Source organism: Kogia breviceps, chromosome 5 (genome assembly GCF_026419965.1).
Source record: "Kogia breviceps isolate mKogBre1 chromosome 5, mKogBre1 haplotype 1, whole genome shotgun sequence".
Taxonomy (NCBI): Eukaryota; Metazoa; Chordata; class Mammalia; order Artiodactyla; family Physeteridae; genus Kogia; species Kogia breviceps.
In genome coordinates, this window is record NC_081314.1 from 29,677,596 (window position 1) to 29,698,420 (window position 20,825).

At 49.3% G+C, this 20,825-nt stretch overlaps 1 protein-coding gene across 3 annotated transcripts in view; it reads right to left on the reverse strand.

Annotated features, from left to right (window-relative positions):
* Positions 1–20,825, reverse strand: part of COLQ (collagen like tail subunit of asymmetric acetylcholinesterase) — a 68,267-nt gene that overhangs the window by 25,463 nt on the left and 21,979 nt on the right. Inside the window, exons 1-5 of one of the 3 annotated variants that reach the window (XM_059065514.2) lie at positions 20,128–20,418; positions 7,298–7,410; positions 6,096–6,197; positions 1,052–1,096; positions 696–722 (exon numbers count right to left, since the gene is read on the reverse strand). In XM_059065514.2, coding sequence (XP_058921497.1) covers positions 696–722; positions 1,052–1,096; positions 6,096–6,197; positions 7,298–7,410; positions 20,128–20,203 — 363 coding nt within the window. In that variant the 5' untranslated portion in view covers positions 20,204–20,418. Of the gene's footprint in view, positions 1–695; positions 723–1,051; positions 1,097–6,095; positions 6,198–7,297; positions 7,411–20,127; positions 20,419–20,825 lie in introns of those variants that run through there. The other 2 variants (XM_059065513.2, XM_059065515.2) reach the window with 2 other exon arrangements.

Below are 20,825 nucleotides of genomic sequence, written 5' to 3' on the forward strand. Positions count from 1 at the left end.
AAAGGGTTGGAACTTTGCCTTACAAAGTTCTGTTTGAGGCTCTTATTGATAGTGAAAGTATTTGAATAAAACCTTTAACTGGGAAAATAGTAATTTATATTTAGAACCAGAGGCATCTTTTTTGGCCAAACTTTTGAACTTCTATATCACCAAGATCTACAATTTCAGTGCCAGCATCCATTGACTACAGCAAGCGGCAGGGGGTTTACTCCTTCCTGACACTAATGAGAACCTTAATAACATGTGTTTGGTTTACTGAGTCCCTGTGACCTGAAGTAACTCCCATTTATTTCAGCTGGGCCTTAAAGCAAAGCCATTTGTTTCTGTCTGACACTTTATTCCACTTTAATCAAATTGACAGTGAGACTCATTTGGTGCCGCTGGCTGAGGCCTTGGAGGGTTTCTCTGATGGATGGCAGGATGAGGTGGTGTGAGGCTGGGGAAAATCTGGCCAGGCTTGGCAGCCTCTGGCAGAAGTCCGAATGCCACCAGTAGCAGGCTGCAGCTCCTGACTGAAAAGTGGGCAGAAAGAGGAGGTCAATACTGTCCTCATCAGGATGGCAGTGCTGTCATCAGCCATCTGGGTATCAGGGCCGCTGAGGTGCGCGGCTGGTCCCCACCCCTAGGAGTGCACACACTCACGCACACCGAGCACAGCTGCCCGCGTAATGCTGACAGAACAGCATGGACCATACCTTCCTTCCCGGTCGGCCAAGCTCCCCCTGTGGATGGAGAAGACAGGTAAGCAGAGGCTGCTTTGGAGGAAAAGTTCTGGAATCAGAGGGCTTAGCAGGGCTGATGAGCAGGCATACCCATGCGGCTTGGTCACCTGGTGGTTCATAGCACTCGCGCCACATCAGGGGGCCCCCCCAGATGCACCGGTGGGGTCCCATACCTTCAGCAGCCCAGTCACCCCAGAGCCCATCCTCACGCACTAAGGCAGGATTAGCACGTGCTTTGAAATCTGAACTTGAAAACCCTCAGTGGCGCCCCCAGAAAACAGGCTGGAACTACCAAGGAGAGGTGGGGTGAAGATACAGGTGGTTCGTACCTTTTCTCCCTTTGGTCCTGTCTTGCCGGGAAGCCCAGGCGGGCCCTACACGATCAAGATAAGAAGTGAAGAAAGCATGCATGAGCCCAAAGCAGGCCGGTGGGAGGGAGCCAAGGCCAGGAGGGGATCTTGGGGCCCTAGCTCCTCAGCAGCCTCGTTCTCTCTGCAGATTCAGGGCTCCAGGAATGGCAGGAAGGACACTCCATACTCTCCAGCCCAGGCTCCTCCTCCCTAGGCCCCCTCTTCTTGCTTTCTCCAGCAGCACCATTATTGTAATTAATGTTCACACACCTACTCTCTGTGATTTTCATTTTCTCCCTGGAATTCTTGGGTTGCCCGAAACATCCTGAGTGCTTGGTGAGAGCAGCTAAAGAGACGTGAAGATATGCTATTTGCTGACAACGAGATGCTGCACCACCTCTCACGTCTTTGGGGCTGCTCTTACCAAGTTTCCCTGGGGCCCAGACAAGACAGAAGTTAGGCTTTGCTCGCAGAAGCAGCTGACACAGAAATTCCCATGGTGGATCTATGGGTACCAGGTACAGCAAAAGTCTTCTGTTTTAAGATGTGAAGAGTGCGTTTTTGTCCCACGGCCCGGCCATGGGAGCGGGGCTGAGTCCAGCTCAGGGACTCCAGGGCCCGTCGCACTAAAGCTTGACACTCCCTACGGCAGGACATGGCTGCCTTCACTGTACGCGCCTATGAAATGCTCAGTTGGCCAACTGTCTTCCAAGCTCCCCAGGAGAGCAGAGAGGAATCCACCCAAACCCCCAGGCCACCACTTCATCCCCAAGATCTGCAGGTGAGCAAGCCTCACGCAAAGCCTGTCTGAAACAGGATTTCTATGAGGCTTGTCCAAATGACCAACAACTCCTCATCCAGGGGTTCCTAAGCCTCTCTGCACATTAGAAACCCCTGGGGATCTTTTAAAATTCGCGAGGGACAGAGGCATCCCAGGGGATTCTAATGTGCAGAAAAGTTTGGGAACCACTATCTTTGGTTTATTCTCCTTCTGTTTTAGGGAGGGGAGGAGGGAGAGTTTCAGTTCCATTCTTTGTTCTCTTCCAAGCCTCACTTTTTTCCATTTTCTTGAAATGAATTAGAACTATTTATCAGGCCGTTGTGCTCTCCCTAGCTCAGGGCTTCCCAAACTTCGATGTGGACGTGATTCCCTCTGGAGAGTCTTGTTAAAATGCAGATTCTGATTGAAGGGTGTGGGATGGAGGAGGGGAGGATGAGATTCTGCGTTTCCAGCAAGTTCCCAGGTGATGCCAGTGTTGACTGGTCCTCACACTGTGTCCCAGAGTCGGCAGCACAGCCTCGGAGTGACACACGTGGGATTGCACGAGGTTGGAGGCATGCACATGGGGCTGGAGACCGCAGTCTGGGGGCAGCAGGGACCCCTTCCCATGGGTTCTCTGTGGGCTCTGAAACCGAGCGGGGCCTGTGACGGTCCCAGGCACGGAGGCCTTTTTTTGTCCCCAGTTTCTTTTTTTTTTAACATCTTCATTGGAGTATAATTGCTTTACAATGGTGTTAGTTTCTGCTTTACAACAAAGTGAATCAGCTATACCTTTACTTATATCCCCATATCTCTTCCCTCTTGCATCTCCCTCCTTCCCTCCCTATCCCACCCCTCTAGGTGGTCACAAAGCACAGAGGTGATCTCCCTGTGTTATGCGGCTGCTTCCCACTAGCTATCTATTTTACGTTTGGTAGTGTATATATGTCCATGCCACTCTCTCACTTCGTCCCAGCTTACCCTTCCCCCTCCCCGTGTCCTCAAGTCCATTCTCTACATCTGTGTCTTTATTCCTGTCCTGCCCCTAGGTTCTTCAGAACCATTTTTTTTTTTTTTTAGATTCCATATATATGTGTTAGCATACGGTATTTGTTTTTCTCCTTCTGACTTACTTCACTCTGTACGACAGACTGTAGGTCCATCCACCTCACCACAAATAACTCAATTTCGTTTCATTTTATGGCTAATATTCTATTGTATATGTGTGCCACATCTTCTTTATCTAGTCATCTGTCGATGGGCACTTAGGTTGCTTCCATGTCCTGGCTACTGTAAATAGAGCTGCAATGAACATTTTGGTACATGACTCTTTTTTTTTTTTTTTTTGCGGTACGCGGGCCTCTCACTGCCATGGCCTCTCCCTCCCGTTGCGGAGCACAGGCTCCGGACGCGCAGGCTCAGCGGCCACGGCTCATGGGCCCAGCCGCCCCGCGGCATGTGGGATCTTCCTGGACCGGGACACGAACCCGCGTCCCCTGCGATGGCAGGCGGACTCTCAACCACTGCGCCACCAGGGAAGCCCCATGACTCTTTTTAAATTATGGTTTTCTCAGGGTATATGCCCAGTAGTGGGATTGTTGTGTCGTATGGTAGTTCTGTTTTTAGATTTTTAAGGAACCTCCATACTGTTCTCCATAGTGGCTGTACCAATTTACATTTCCACCAACAGTGCAAGAGGGTTCCCATTTCTCCACACCTTCTCCAGCATTTATTGTTTGTAGATTTTTTGATGATGACCATTCTGACCAGTGTGAGGTGATACCTCATTGCAGTTTTGATTTGCATTTCTCTAATGATTAGTGATGTTGAGCATCCTTTCATGTGTTTGTTGGCAATCTGTATATCTTCTTTGGAGAAATATCTATTTAGATCTTCTGCCCATTTTTGGACTGGGTTTTTTTGTTTCTTTGATATTGAGCTGTATGAGCTGCTTGTAAATTTTGGAGATTAATCCTTTGTCAGTTGCTTCATTTACAAATATTTTCTCCCATTCTGAGGGTTGTCTTTTCATCTTGTTTATGGTTTCCTTTGTTTTGCAAAAGCTTGTAAGTTTCATTAGGTCCCATTTGTTTATTTTTGTTATTATTTCCATTTCTCTAGGAGGTGGGTCAAAAAGGATCTTGCTGTGATTTATGTCATAGTGTGTTCTGCCTATGTTTTCCTCTAAGAGCTTTATAGTGTCTGGCCTTACTGTCCCTTGTTTCTTGTAGGCAAGACTCCAGCCTCTATGACCTTCCCTGAGTTCCAAAGGGTGGATTCGAACAAAGGAGGAGCAGCCAAGAGACCACCTGAGATGAGGCAAGATTAAAGGGACCAGAGAAGCTCATCAAGATGAGGAGATGAGGTTAAAGGAGGGCAGGTCCTGCTCACACCCTAATCTTGTCAGAGACCCCACCCTTGAACCACTGTCATAAAACTCTTCATCCAATTCTCTGGGGTTGGGACACACAGTTGTGAGGGCATTAGCCCACTGTGGCCCCCTTTGCCTGGTAAAGTAATAAAGCTGTCCTCTTCTACTTCACCCAAAACTCTGTCTCTGAGATTTGATTCGGCACCAGTGCAGGGAGGCTGAGCTTTCAGCATCGTTTCTCATGTGCTATCACATGCTGTCAGTATGGACTTCAAGGCTGGGAAGATAGAAATCCCCCCAGAGCTGACCCTCGGGTGCCCACCATGCCTTTATGCGGACTCCCCAGCCCCTCTGTGGCAGCTCTGGTCCACCTGCATTGCAGGTGGAATCAGAGGGCTTAGCAGGGCTGATGAGCAGGCATACCCATGCGGCTTGGTCACCTGGTGGTTCACAGCACTCCCGCCACATCAGGGGGGCCCCCCCAGATGTGCATTGCATTCAAAAATATTGATGGGAAAGCTCTACACCCCAGGCACTCGCGTGGGCTGGGCACACAGCATGATCAAGGTGGACAATGTCCCTGCTCGCAAGACCAGGGGTCAGTTTACTGGTTCTGTAAGAAGCCAGATAGGAAATAGCTTAGGCTTTGGCTCTGATATAGCAATTCTGTCACAACTACTCAACTCTACCCGTTAGTGCAAAAGCAGCCAGAGATGATAATATTTAACTACAAAAAAAAACCCAGATTGGACCCCTGGCCATAGTTTGCCAACCCCAGTCATAGAACTGACATTTTATGGAGGGGAGACCAAAGAGCCTAGGAACAAAAAATAAGAAAACCATAACAACGTGAGAGAACTATGCAGAGAAAGAAAACAGGTCATTGGGTGGAGAGTGATGGGGAGGGTACCGCAGGCGGAGTGGTCAAGCAGACGTGTCTGAGGAGGTGGCAGGCACACTGAGTGCTGAGGAACAAAGGAGCTGGCCATGGTGAAAGTCAGAAGGCAGAGCGTGCCAAACAGCCGGAGCCACAAGCCTCAAGGCCCTAAGGCTGGAGCAAGCTTCGGCGCTTGAGGACCCAAGAGGTGCACTGTGGCTACATTGAGTGGGCAGTGGTGGTCGTTTGAGCTGACGCAGGAGATAACGGGTCCCCGCGGGTGGGGCTTTGCTCCCAGGGGAGGAGTTTGTCTTAGTCTTCTTCCCGTGATGGAAAGCCACAGGAGGGGTTCCCCTGGAAGGGTGACATAATTCCTCTTTCCCATCCCCATGGCAGGCCCAGACCCAAGGCTGAGGGATGCTCCTCCTCGATGGACGCCCTCTCCCAGGCCGGCCAGAGGGGCCAGGAGTCCGTGAGACAGGGTCTCTGGAGGGTACTCTTTGTCTGCCTAGAAAATCCTTTCTCTAGCATTTTGCCTGCTCCTGACCCTTACTTGAGCTTTGGTGGGGAGAGGTGAGCTACCTGGTGCCCGTATCTGGGGGCCAAACTGAGCTCAGGGTAACAAGTTCCCTGTTACCTCCTTTTTTCTGGCCTGAACGCAGGTACCTCTGGGTCCACTGGTGGGGTCACATTGTCATCAAGCGTTTGTCTGATGATAAGTATAATAATAACCACACCCATTATCACCAGTTTGGGGGGTGCCCAAGCAACCAAGCAGCTCACTTGGTCACCCCTCAAATCCAGTACTGCAAAAGGGGAGTTATTTTCCCCATTGTGTGGAGGAGGACGAAAAGACTGGGAGGCAGAATCCCTCAGAGATGAACCAGTGTTCTGTCCTTGTTCCTCCAGGGCAGGAAGACAACCCCATGTCACCTGAAAAGGGGCAGCTCTGCCCAGAGGGCATCCCTGCCCTGAACGGAAGACAGCGGGGTAGGGCCTGGGGGGGTGCACCGACCTGGGGCCCCGGGGGCCCGGGGGAACTGAGCGACCCTTGCACGCACGGGGGCCGTGTGGTCTCCGGTTCCAGGACGAGATTCTTCACGTCTGGGGAGAGAAGCTTCAAGGCAAAGCGACACAGGTTACAGGTCAGACTTGGGGGACAGAAGAATGGTCACTTCCTGGACATAGACCTGTTCTATAGCCCAGCCCCTGAGGCTGGAGTTTCCCTGACACCCCAGGGGGCGTCTCAAGAAGGCAACCTCTGGCCCAGTTTCCACTCTCTCATCTGCTCTGAGACGAACCTGGTTTGAATGGATTACAGAGAGATAATGACCTCTCGGATGGAGTGAGGAAGCTCACTCAGGGGCCTTTTATCCAATGTCCAGGACAGCACCGTCCAAGAGAAATAAAATGTGAGCCACCAATGCGAGACACCTATATAGTTCAAAATTTCCTGGTAGCCACATAAAAAAGGTAAAAGGAAACAAGTGAAATTAATTTTAATAAGTATTTTATCTTACCCAATATATGCCAAGTATTATTATTTCAATGTAAAAAAATTACTGAGATATTTTACATTCTTATAAAATGCATCCAGTGTGTATTTTATACTCAGCACATCTCAACTGGAGCTGGTCACATAGGGCCAGTGGTTACTGTACTGGAGGGTATAGGTCTAAGAGGTTCTGGAAAGATCTGAGCATCTCAAATCCCTGAAACGCCCTGGCCAGTTGTCTTCTAGGTCACTTTCTCCAATCCTGCTCTTTCCTCACCCTTTCCTCTCTCCCCGCTTCCGTTCCCTCTCACAGGACTGTTTCTTGTGCCACCTCATGGATATGGGTGTGGATTCGGGCTGTGGAATGGAATTTCACAAGCACTTGGGGAGAAGAAAGACAGAAGGGAAAATTCCATGTCCGAGTCACTGATAGGGGCCCAGAAAGTTATAAATTCACCTCAATGTTTTTGAGAGGACGGGACACTTTGCCAAGTCCAATTCCCTGCTGAGAGGCATTTCCCTCCGTCACTTGTTTAAGGCGGTGGGAGAACAGACATGTACCAGAAAGAGCTAAATGTCCAATCTGGTTTCCACCTGCCACGTGAGGGCAGAGAGCTAGATCCCTCCGGACAGACTCCCACTGAGAAGTGGGGGAGAAGGTGAGCTGTGTGGTGGCCCTGGGACCTGCATTTCTGCTCTGTCACGAGCCCAAAGCTACTCACCAGACTTCGGCCCCCTCTGAAGAATGGTGGTGGAAACAGAGGGGGTGGTGGGGGGGTCAGCAGGCAGCATGCTCTGTGGCCGCCACGCTTCTTCTGATCCAGGCCGGGAAGGGCTGTTCAGAGAAAACAATGCTCATTAGCGTGGGGTCAGTGCTAGGGACTCTGGGTGTCCACCACGCCCAGGAAGACTACGTCTCATTTCCGAGTCTCATTCCAGACATCCGAGTCTCGTTTCCAGGCTGTTGGGTGTGAGCGCACCTCCTGCCTGTACCTGACCTAGCCCTCCCCTGCCTTCACTGGATAAATGAACAGATGGTGCGGCCACTGTGACCAGCAGGAGGTCCAGGGCTCCTTCTCCAGACACTGACTGGTCACTCTGTAGATGGGACAAGGAATGCCAAGTTCAAACTTACTCATAAGGTGCCCCCAACAGTTGGGGAGAAGGCAGTGTCTGTCAATACCCTTGATGCGGTGCCCAGAAGGAACTGTTCTGATGGGGGAGGCAGCAGGGCTGGGGGCAGCGCTGATCAGACCCAGAGCCAGGATTTTAAACATAGATTTGACTCCAGACTCTACACAGACATTCGAGGTCACCCATGCTCACTGGAGAGCTAAGGTTTAATGTCTCCAGACACAGGTGTGAGGAGATGAAGAGAGGGCCCTGGATACTTACAGCTTCCTTCTCACATGCCCGTGTTCAATGTTAGTAAATGTTCAGTGTTGACATATACCTGGCAGAAAGGACACAGATCCTAAGTGTACAGCCCACTGGATTCCTGCAAAGTGGACACACCCTAGAAGCCAGCACCTGGGTGGAGACACAGAACTCCCTGGCCTCTAGAAGCCCTTTCAGCTCCTGTCCAGTCTCTGCACTGTTCCCTGTCCACCACCCTGGCTGCTAGCCCTGGGGAGTCCTTGTGCCTGCATTTGAACTTTATATGAACGTGAATTCTTGTGTCCTTCTTTTGCTCTACATAGTGTCTGTGAGGGGCTTCCTGGTCATTGCTGGTCATTGTTATGCTGCTGAATAGGGTTCCTATTCAGGACTCGGTCACAACCCACTTGTCCATCCTGCTGCCGCCGCACACTGGGTTGACACCACTACACACCCACCAGAGGGCCTAAACTGAAAAGGACAGAAAAAACAAATGTTGGGAAGGACGTGGAGCAACCAGAATGCTCATCCATTGGGAGTGAAAATTGCTTCAACCTCTTTGGAAAACTCTCGGCATTGTCTACTAAAGCTGAATATAGGCACATACGATAGCTCAGCAACTCACTCCTAGGTGTTTACCGATGGAAAAATGAGTACATGGTCACCCAACACACGTACTAGAACATTCATAGCAGTGAGATCCGTAATCGCCCAAAGCTGTAATTTTCCAGCTCCCAGTTTGGGTCTCGTGATGGTACCTCCATCGCCACCCTTTCTCCAAACCTCTGATCTCACAGAACATGGGCGGGTTTCCCCCCACCCCCTGCACTCCTCTTGCCCTGAACCCAGTTTTCAGTCTTGTCTCCCAGGGGACAGTGCTCGCCTTCTCTTTCCACACTGTGATCCAGGACTTGCCTCACACATCAGGCAACCAGTAGGTGCTCCCCAGAAGGCACCCGGTGTAGGGCGGCTTGAGTCAGCTCAGTGCCCTGGAATCACCGCCCTGAGCACACCCACACCCTCACACCCAGCAGAGGAGCATCTGCTGGCAGGGCCAATGGTCCTCAGCACCCTCAGGTGATGCAATGCCCCCAATGGTAAGGAATATTTTTAAAGACCCCTTTGTTATCCTAAAATGAAATTCATAAATAATACAACATGCCTATACAGTTAAAAAATCAATATAATGCTCTGAATATAATATAAAACAGAACTCTCAGAAAAGTGATTTATGATATAAAAATGCATATTTTGACTATAAGTGGTCAGGCACTAGCACATCAGGAAACATGATGATGTAGTTAGACGCTTGCACCTATATGTGAAAGCGCAGTGAACGTTAACAGCTACGAACACAAGGGGCAGTAGGGGCAACACAAATGCTTCAAGTGACTTGCCTGCTGTGCGATGTGATTTTCTCAAATGATGAAAAACACTGCGTAAGATCCCAACCAAACAAAGCACAGTCATTACTCAGCAGTTGTAGTCTCAGAAAACTCAGTTTCATACTACAACCATTCAACAAATTTGATGTCAAAGAGAATTAGTTTCTAGAATGAGATAATTATACAGGGTATGTATCATCCATGTGACATTTCAGAGTCATGTGGGACATGGAACCACTCTTCATGTATGACTCTGCCTCACTCTTTGTGGGAAACCTCTCACCTCAGCCACTGTGACAACTGAAAATGAAAATTTCCAACGTGGCCCCATGAAATGCTCTCTGACATAAATTGTAGCAATGTTTTCTTAGGTCAGTCTCCCAAAGCAATAGAAATAAAAGCAAAAATAAACAAATGGGACTTAATCAAACTAATAAGCTTTTGCACAGCAAAGGAAACCATAAACAAAACAAAAACACAACCTACAGAATGGGAGAAAATATTTGCAAGTGATGCAACCAACTAGGGATTAATTTCCAAAATACACAAACAATTCATACAGCTCAAACAACAAAAAAACAAACAACCCAATCAAAAAAAGGGCAGAAGACCTAAATAGACATTTCTCCAAAGAAGACATCCAGATGGCCAATAGGCACATGAGAAGATGCTCAACATCACTACTTATTAGAGAAATGCAAATCAAAACTACAATGAGGCATCATTTCACACTAGTCAGAATGACCATCATCAAAAAGTCTACAAATAACAAATGCTGGAGAGGGTGTGGAGAAAAGGGAAGCCTCCTACACTGTAGGTGGGAATGTAAATGGGTACAGGCACTATGGAGAACAGTATGGAGTTTCCTTAAAAAGCTAAAAATAGAGCTACCATGTGATCTAGCAATCCCACTCCTGGGTATATACCTAGATACGTTCATCGCAGCACTATTTACAATTGCCAAGACATGGAAGCAACGTAAATGTCCACTGATGGATGGATAAAGAAGATGTGGTACATATATACAATGGAATACTACTCGGCCATAAAAGAGAATGAAATAATGCCATTTGCAGCAATATGGATGGACGTAGAGATTATCATACTAAGTGACGTAAGTCAGAGTAAGACAAATATATCACTTATATGTGGAACCTAAAAAAATGATACAAGTGAACTTATTTACAAAACAGAAACAGACTCACAGACATAGAAAACAAAATTATAGTTACCAAAGGGGAAAGATGGGGGAGGGATAAATTAGGACTCTGGGATTAGCAGATACAAACTACTATATATAAAGTGGATAAACAACATGGTCCTTCTGTATAGCACAGGAAACTATATTCAATATCCTGTAATAAACCATAATAGAAAAGGATATGATATATATGTATATATCATATATATATGAATATATATTCATATTCATATATATATGAATCACTTTACTGTATACCAAAAACTAACACAACTTTGTAATTCAATAAAATACTTTAATAAAAATAAAAAAATAACAAACAAACAAACAAAATGGCCCCATTAGAAACTGTTGGCTTATCCCATGTTTGGAGACTGGCTTGGTCATGAACAGTCCACAGAATCTGGTTCCCACACAAAAGCAGCATCTGCCCCAGACCAGGGAAGTTAACAAGGAACTCAAGGAATTCAGAGAAGCAAGGAAGAGGTGATGTCCAGCTGGGAGGGACATGGGAGCCTTTCTGGAGAAGGTGGCATTCCTGCTAGCTCTGGAAGATTGGGGAAGATTCAGACAGGAAGTCTTCCAGACCCAGGAACTGTCTAGGGCAGTCAGGGGCACTACAGCTGGGCCTTGAAGGACTGGATGGGGCAGGAGTGATGGAGGAGGAAGGCTCCCCAGTTCAGGGAGGAACAGCAGGTAGAGACAACATTCTATTCAGGCCACTTTGACTGCCAGAAGCAGAAGTTCATTCACACCGGCTCAGGTGGGAGAAAAGGGAGGTTTATCATAGAGCTGACAAATGTTAGGAAGAGCAGGAACTGAAACTCCTGGCACTCCTCTTCTCCTCCCCCCTCCTCTCTCTTCCCCTCTCCTTCCGCTCCCTCCCCTCTCTCCTCTCCCCCCTCCTACCTCCTCTCTCTCCCTCTCTCCCCCTCCCCCTCTCCTCTCTTATGCTTCCTTCTGTGCATCTGTTCACCGTGTCTTTTTAAAATTTCCTCTTTGATTTCTTCAGTGATCCATTGGTTGTTCAGCAGCATATTGTTTAGTCTCCACATGTTTGTGTTTTTTACAGTTATTTTCTTGTAGTTGATTTCTAATCTCATGGTGTTGTGGTCAGAAAAGATGCTTGATATGATTTCAATTTTCTTAAATTTACCAAGGCTTCCTTTGTGGCCCAGTATGTGATCAATCCTGGAGAATGTTTCATGTGCACTTGAGAAGAATGTGTATTCTGTGGCTTTTGGGTAGAGGGCTCAATAAATATCAATCAGGTCCAGCTGGTCTAATGTGTCATTCAAGGCCTATGTTTCCTTATTGATCTTCTGTCTGGATGATCTGTCCCTTGATGAAAGTGGGGTGTTAAAGTCCCCCACTATTATTGTGTTACTATTGATTTCTCATTTTATGGCTGTTAGCATTTGCCTTATATATTGGGGTGCTCCTATATTGGGTGCATATATATTTACAATTGTTATATCTTCTTCTTGGACTGATCCCTGATCATTATGCAGTGTCCTTCTTTGTCTCTTGTAACAGTCTTTATTTTAAAGTCTATTTTGTCTGATATGAGTATTGCTATTCCAGCTTTCTTTTGATCTCCATCTGCATGGAATACCTTTTTCCATCCCCTCACTTTCAGTCTGTATGTGTTCCTAGATCTGAAGTGGGTCTCTTGTAGACAGCATATATACAGGTCTTGTTTTTGTACCCATTCAGCCCGTCTATCAATGTCTTTTGGTTGGGGCATATAACCCATTTACATTTAAGGTAATTATCAATATGTATGTTCCTATTGCCATTTTCTTAATTGTTTTGGATTTGTTTTTACAGGTCCTTTTCCTTCCCTTCCTCTTTTGTTCTCTTCTCTTGTGACTTGACGACTAACTTTAATGTTGTGTTTGGATTCCTTTTTCCTTTTTGTGTGCGTATCTATTGTAGATTTTTGGTTTGCAGTTACCATGAGGTTTTGATATAGCAGTCTGTATATAAACAAGATTGTTTTAAGTTGCTGGTCTTTTAATTTCAAATGCATTTCCAGTATCCTGCACTTGTACTCTCCCTTCTCACGATTGCTGGTTTTGATAGCATATTTGTACGCAGATGATTTCCTGCTTTTACTTTATGTTTGCCTTTACTGGCGAGCTTTTCCATTTGTAATTTTCTTGTTTCTAGTCGTGACCTTTTCTCTTCCGCTTAGAGAAGTTCATTTACATTTGGTACAAAGCTGATTTGGTGGTGGTGAATTCTCTTAGCTTTTGCTTGTCTGTAAAGCTTTTGATTTCTCTGTCGAATCTGAATGAGAGCCTTGCTGAATACAGAATTCTTGGTTGTAGGTCCTAGCCTTTCATCACTTTAAATATATTGTGCCCCTCCTTTCTGACCTGCAGAGATTCTGCTGAGAAATCAGCTGATAACCTTATGGGAGTTCCCTTGTATGTTATCTGTTGCTTTTCCCTTATTGCTTTTAATATTTTTTCTTGGTCTTTAATTTTTGTCATTTTGACTACTGTGTGTCTTGGCATGTTCCTCCTTGGGTTTATCCTGCCTGGGACTCTCTGTACTTCCTGGATTTGGGTGACTGTTTCCTGTCCCATGTTAGGGAAGTTTTCAGCTATTACTCTTCAAATATTTTCTCAGGTCTTTTCTCTCTCTCTTCTCCTCTGGGACTCCTATAATGCAAATGTTGGTGCATTTAATGTTGTCCCAGAGGTCTCTTAGACTGTCTTCATTTCTTTTCATTCTTTTTTCCTTGATTCTGTTCTGTGGCAGTGATTTCCACCATTCTGTCTTGCAGCTCACTTATCCATTCTTCTGCCTCAGTTACTCTGCTGTTGATTCCTCTTAGTGTATTTTTCATTTCAGTTATTATATTGTTCATCTCTGTTTGTTTGTTCTTTAGTTCTTCTAGGTCTTTGTTAAACACTTCTTGCATCTTCTCAATCTGTGCCTCCATTCTTTTTCTGAGATCTTGGATCATCTTCACTATCGTTACTCTGAATTCTTTTTCTGGCAGATTGCCTATCTCCACTTACTTATTTGTTCTTCTGGGGCTTTATCTTCTTCCTTCATCTGGGACATAGTCCTCTGCTGTTACATTCTGTCTGACTTTTTGTGATTGTGGTTTCTGCTCTGCAGGCTCACGGATTGTATTTCTTCTTGCTTCTGCTGTCTGCCTGCTGGTGGATGAGGCTATCCAAGAGGCTTGTGCAGGCTTCCTGATGCGAGGGGCTGGTTCCTGCCCACTGGTGGGTGGAGCTGGGTCTTGTCCCTCTGGTAGGCAGGGCTCTGCTCAGGAAGACTTTTTTTTTTTTTTGTGGTATGCGGGCCTCTCACTGTTGTGGCCTCTCCCGTTGCGGAGCACAGGCTCTGGACGCACAGGCTCAGCGGCCATGCCTCACGGGCCCAGCCGCTCCATGGCATGTGGGATCTTCCTGGACTGGGGCACGAACCCGTGTCCCCTGCATCGGCAGGTGGATTCTCAACCACTGCGCCACCAGGGAAGCCCAGCTCAGGAAGACTTTAAAAGCAGCTTGTCGGGCTTCCCTGGTGGCGCAGTGGTTGAGAGTCTGCCTGCCGATGCAGGGAATATGGGTTCGTGCCCTGGTCCAGGAAGATCCCACGTGCCGCGGAGCAGCTGGGCCTGTGAGCCATGGCCGCTGGGCCTGTGCTTCCGGATCCTGTGCTCCGCGATGGGAGAGGCCACAGCAGTGAGAGGCCCACAAGGGGGGGGGGGTGGTGGATAAAAGCAGCTTGTCTGCTGATGGGTGGGGCTGTGTTCTCACCTGTTGGTTGTCTGGCCTGAGGCGTCCCAGCACTGGGGCCTATAGGCTGTTGGGTGGGGCTAGGTCTTGGGGAGTAAATGGCAGCCTCCAGGAGGGTTCACACCAATGAGTACATGACAGAGCTGCTTCTACCAGTGTCTTTGTCCCCACAGTGAGCCACAGCTGCCCCCCACCTCTAGAGGAGACCCTCCAATACTAGCAGGTAGGTCTGTCCCAGTCTCTTATGAGGTCACTGCCTTTTCCCCTGGGTCCTGGTGCCCACGTGACCTTGTGTGCACCCTCCAAAAGTGGAGTTTCCGTTTCCCCCAGTCCTGTGGAGCTCCTGCAATCAAACCCTGATGGCCTTCAAAAGCAGATTCTCTGGGGGTTCCTCCTCCCATTGCCAGACCCCCAGGCTGGGAAGCCTGACATGGGGCTCAGGACTTTCACTCCTGTGGGAGAACTGCTGTGGTATAATTGTTTTCCAGTTTGTGGGTCGCCCACCCAGTGAGTATGGAATTTGATTTTATTGCGATTGTGCCCCTTCTACCATCTTGTTGTGGCTTCTTCTTTGTCTTTGGATGTAGGGTATCTTTTTTGGTAGGTTCCAGCGGTTTTTTTGTCAATGGTTGTTCAGTTGTGATTTCAGTGTTTTTGTAAGAAGGGGTGAGCTCACGTCCTTCTACTCTGCCATCTTGCTGGCCGTAACTAAGAAGTCCTCAGGCAGATGGCTTCTGGCAGGGCACCTGGAATTCAATGACATCAGCAGGAATCGTCTCTCCTGACCTCTCGGCTCTGTTTACTGGTGTCATCCTCACTCAGGTGGCTCTGCCTTTATTTTATGAGAGCAAGATGGGCACTAACTGCCACAGGCTGACCCACCCTGTCTTTTTTTGCATCTTTACTCCCCCATCACTTCATGATGGCTGACCCAGTCTCACCTCAAATCTTTTACCTCCAGCATCTATTTTGCCTGGAACACCTCTTTGTGGCTCTTGTTTCAAATATCCATGATGGGGACTCTGATGGCCCTACACATTTTTTCCAGCCAAGTGACAGGTCCCTGGGGTGGCTGTGCAGACCTGCCCGGGACCAGGCCCAATCTTCAGCAGCATCTCAGTGTGTTGCCAGCTCCACTGAGGCTATGGGAGAAGGTTCTCTGGAAGGGAGCAAGGGCAGGCAGACCCTCTAAATAAGTTAAATAGAGCACAGAAGCAAGAAGTTTTAAGGTGTAGGTCTAATGGGAGAGGAGGTTCTGGAAAGAAGAGCATAGGTGAGGAAGGCTGGAAAGGTAGTTTGGGGCTAGATTGTGCAGTTTTGGATCCCCCACCAAAGGGTTTGGGTTTTATTCAAAATGTAGTAGGGGGGCTTCCCTGGTTGCACAGTGGTTAAGAATCCACCTGCCGATGCAAGGGACACGGGTTCAAGCCCTGGTCCGGGAAGATCCCACATACCGTGGAACAGCTAAGCCCATGCGCTGCAACTACTGAGCCTGCGCTCTAGAGCCTGCGAGCCACAACTACTGAAGCCCACGCGCCTAGAGCCCGGGCTCCGCAACAGGAGAAGAGACCACAATGAGAAGCCTGCACACCGCAACGAAGAGTAGACCCCGCTCACCGCAACTAGAGAAAGCCCCATGCGCAGCAACGAAGACCCAATGCAACCAAAAATAAATAAATAGATAAGAGGGTTAACATAATTTTTTTTTTAATGTAGTAGGGAGCCACAGAAGGTGCTGAGTGAAGGGGTAATAGGGTCAACACGGTGCTGGGAAAGATGGTGTAGGGGCAAAAGGTGGGCAAGGAGAGCTCAGAGAACGGCAGGTAGCAAGCAGGCTGGAGATGTCCTGTCAGGGCCTGCGCTGGTATGGAAGCAGTGAGGGCTGGAAGGAAGGGGCCACACAAACATCCTGGGGAGAAAGAAACTGGGGGTCAGTGCACTGCAGGGGTGAACGAGGAGGAAGGATCAGGGTGATTTTGATGTTGCAGGGCACCTGGGGCAACAGTGGTCAGAGTCTAAGACAGAATAGTCAGAGAAGGCACTGGATTGGGAGGAAAGCTTCCAGCTTTAGTGTGAGACATTTGTTCATCTGTGCTTGTGTTTGCCAGGCACTGGACTAGGCGTTGTGGGGCCAGAGTGGTGCCTAAATGTGCCCCTGCTTAGGGCCCACTCTGCCCTGCCACACCCAGCCCCATCCTGGAGACTCTTACTCTACAGCAAGAACTGTCAGTTTCACCCTCCACGGAGAAGCTTCCCTCGATTCCCAGGCCAAGACGGAGGGATCCTGCTATGCTTTCTCCGGGTTTACCCCATGTTAGCTCTTATCCATGGGGTGTTTCCTTGTGCTCTCTGTGAGGATGGGCATCAGTTTTGATCCATAGGGTCTAGCACAGCACCTGGCATACACTGGATATTCCGAAAATGTTTGCTGAATTAATTTTTAAAATTTACTACATGCCAGGCACCATTTAAATGCTTCACACATATAAATTCACCTAATCCTCAGAGCAACCCTGAGAGTTAAGTACTGTTATTACCATGATCATCATCCCCATTTTACAGATCCAGTAACTGAGGCAAAGAGGTGAAGCAACTTGCCCAAGGTCATACAGCTAGTAAGCGACAGAGCCAGGATTTGAACTCTGGTTCCAGAGTCCTTCCTGTTGATCTGGACACTATGACTGCATGTGTGTGGAAAGAAAGATCGGGAGCTAAGAAGAAGGCCAGGGGTTCCTGGAACAACCACCTGAGATAGAAAGTGCCTCATCGCCATGAGGGAGGACGCACACTAGGGGACCCGTCGGCATCTCGGTTAGAGGCCATGAGAACGGATTTATTCTAGGAGTTGGGCTTTTGCTACATGATGCTGGCGGGAGCTTATGGGGAAGCCAAGTCTGGCCTTGCTCTGGACTGGCTGCTGTCAGGACATGAGGGTTAGTCTATGACTTCATCTTTTTTAAAAAAAAATAAATGTATTTATTTATTTATTTGTTTGTTTGGCTGTGTTGGGTCTTCGTTGCTGCGTGTGGGCTTTCTCTAGTTGCGGTGAGCGGGGTCTACTCTTGGTTGCAGTACGCGGGCTTCTCATTGCGGTGGCTTCTCTTGTTGCAGAGCACAGGCTCTGGGTGCGCGGGTTTCAGTAGTTGCAGCACTCGGGCTCAGTAGTTGTGGCTCGCGGGCTTAGTTGCTCTGCAGCATGTGGGATGTTCCCGGACCAGGGCTCAAACCCGTGTCCCCTGCATTGGCAGGCAGATTCTTAACCACTGGACCACCAGGGAAGTCCTGTGGCTACATCGTAATTCTCATCCAGAAGAGGAGACAGGAGCTGTGGGCATAAAGCAGCAGCACAGTTACCCACGTGAGCAAGGACAGAGGGCCTGCTGGCTGGGGGATAGTCTTGTTGTGTCCGTGTCTGGCATGGTGACAGAGTAGCCTTGTTTTTATCTTGATCCATCACGGTCACAGAGTGGCCTTGTCAGCTGTCGTTCTGTGAGGTTGTTTGTGTCCAACAAGAGGAGCCGCGGCCGAGCCGGAGGGCAGGCAGCCAGGTCGCCGTGTTGTTACAAGACTTGACGTCAGCAGCAATGGCACTCCTCTCCCTGTTTCTCCAAGTTTCTCTCCTAGAGTGTAAGCTGCTGTGGCTGGCCTGGGGCAGGCGGGCAGCTCTCCAGAGCCCCTCCCCGGCCCCAGTTGCAGCCTCTCCTTCGCCTTGGTTGGGCCTCAGCAAGGGCTGAGCTGTGGTTCTCCGCACGGCCTCTCCCAGCCAGGGGCACCTGGGGGGCGGCAGGTTAGCGTGCCGAAGGCGTACTGCTCATCACTCCTGTTTCCAGACCGTACAGGGCCCCCGTGCTTCCTGCAGTCCACACCCTCTGCAGCCTCCACTGATGAAAGACACTGGCCCCTTAGAGCCGTCCCTCCTTCACTCCCTCCTGGAGGCTGGAGCTCCCTTAGGGAAGACACACTATCAGTTGCTCCTCCTACAGAGGCTACTACATTGTCCACCCCTCCCCCTCCCTCTGTCCCCTCCCCCTCCACCCACTTCATTTTCAGCAGGTGAGGACCATCTATTTCTGCCTGCCCACCAGCTCCCTGGAGAGGTTTGTTTTTAGCGCCGTCTAGTTTATTTCCAGCTCATTCCAGCTCAGAATATTTCCATCAGGTGGACATGTTTGGGAACAGCTTTCCCTCGCCTCTTCCTCCCAATCACTAAAACAGGCCTTCACGTGTCTATTTTGGTGTCATGCGAGTGGCCTGTGGGTCTCTCCGGACTAGGCTGCCTTCCGCGGAATCGTGTCTCAGCTCGGGTCCAGCCTGGAAAGCCCCAGAGGCTCTGTTGTAATGGAAACAATCCTGTGTGTGTGTAGGGGGGGGGGGGTACACGGCGCCTGCAGAAACCTGGGTGCCCCACATGGCTCAGCCCCAGGCAGCTGCCTTGGAAATGCCAACCCCCATGGTATTTCGGGACTGCCTGCCCTGACTTACAGACACCAAAGCCATTTTGTGCGTGGCCAATGCAGGGCCACATCACAGGTAGAAACAACGCTGAGTGTAATGCAGGCTTTCGGCAAACATTTGGGGTTTTTTTCTTTTTGCTGTTGTTGATGCTGTTTTTTGCCCTTTGGACAAACTACGCACTTGAGTCTGGTGCATATCCTTGGAAAGTGATTCACTCCGACCTACTCTTGGAAACATAGGGACTTGGATCAAAGTGTGAGTCCAGGTGCAAGTGACCATGGGACCCAGCGCGACTCCCTTCTTCAACCTGAGGCTCCCCATCTGCACCACAAGGAATTTGGCCCAGACCACCTCCAAAGTCCTTTTTTTACACATATGACCCCAGGATCACCACTGTGTCCAGCTGGGTCTCTCACTCACCAGACCAGCCCATCAGTAGGGCACTAGAAACAGCCTTTTCTGTTTCTGCCCCCTTTTTTTGCATCAATCAGCAACCCCTCAAATCAAGCAAATGTGTCATTAGAAGGCAGCAAAGGAAAGAGGTGACACACACATCCTGACTTAGCAGGTTGGGAAAGTCACAGGTGCAGCCATGCACTAACTGCTCCACAGCTTCCGCCCCCTCCGCTCTGGGCCTCCCCTGCCTGTTGGAACTTGCGCTGGCAAGAGCCCGAGGAGAGGAGAGGTGAGGGCACACGCTCGTGGCATCACTAAGGGTTCTGACCGTGAGTCAGATGGCTCAGCTACAGCCAAGTTCTCACCCTGACCAGCGGCAGTTTGCCTGGTTTTCTCCGATTCACAGATTGCAGAGAAGGCTGCACCTTACAACTTTCCTCACACCAACCCCACTCATACCACATACACCTTGAGAAAATTATTCTGATCCTAGAGCTTGAAGGTATTTGAACGTCTCTGAAAGACGATGTTAGGAGTTTGCTGTCTTGCGATTTGACCGAGCAGGCCTGGGAGGCAGGTGAGGACACAGCCTACAGAGAAGACATTTGCCCCTGGGATGACAGTGGCCTGGAGCTGCCAGCCAGCCTGGAGAGAGATGGAGAGCATCTTGGCCACCCAGTGCCAGGGTGGCCCCGGATCACAGAACAGCATGCTACTTCAAAGCCGAGGGAGAAGCAGCTGCCAGCCTGCCACTCAAGGTCACAAGAGAGGCACACACACACAAACACACGCGCACACACACACACACACAGGCGCCAAGATCTCCAACCACTCTAATGTCAAACCCCTTTACGTTGCAATTCCAGCACCGGCGGAGGAGTTTAAAATTTAAAGGCTGCTGAAACCTCCAGAACAAGTTTGCTTTCCAAGAGTCTTTTTTCCAAAGCAACAAACGCACACACACTCACACAACTCACCCAAGCAGCAGGCTGAGTAACAGAGCAGTCCTGAAATGGTGAGCAGATGAGTGCGGCTGAGGGATGGCCCCATCATCACGGGCAAGGCCCCGGCGGACTGGCCGGGGGACACCCGCTGGAGGCTGGCTGAGATCTGTCACGCCCCCAGCGCTCCCAGCGCCTAGCCTGCTGGGCATTTGGGGTGGGAGCCGGACAATCCCTGCTTTTATGTCGCTTCTGCCCCAGATGCCAGGGGTCCGGAGGCCAGCCCTGAGCCCCCGGGAGTGGGAACAGGAGGCAGAGCTCTGGCCTCTCAGGAGGATGCACTGGGGGTGGCTTGGGAGAGGAACAGTTCCCCAGGGAGAGCCCAGAGGAGGGGGTGGGGCTGGAGTCCAGGATACTGATGCCCCTGCAGCAGAGGGGAAATGGAGGGTAACCCGTTAAACAGGCTGCTTTGCACTCTGGCAAGCCTCACAGGGCCATCCTCACTGTCACCCCAGCCGCGTTGGGAGTGGGGGAGGGGGGGGAGTCTACCTGCCTCTGCTCCAGGGAAGGTCACCACATCTATGCCAGTGCTGGCAACAAAGCTAAACTTAATTTTTGAAATATGCATTTATATATATATTTCCAAAGGGCCCATGAGGCAAACTTTTTTAGATGAAGCTTCCCTGTAAAATGACTAAGTGACATATACCAGATACACGTGGAAAGCTGACACT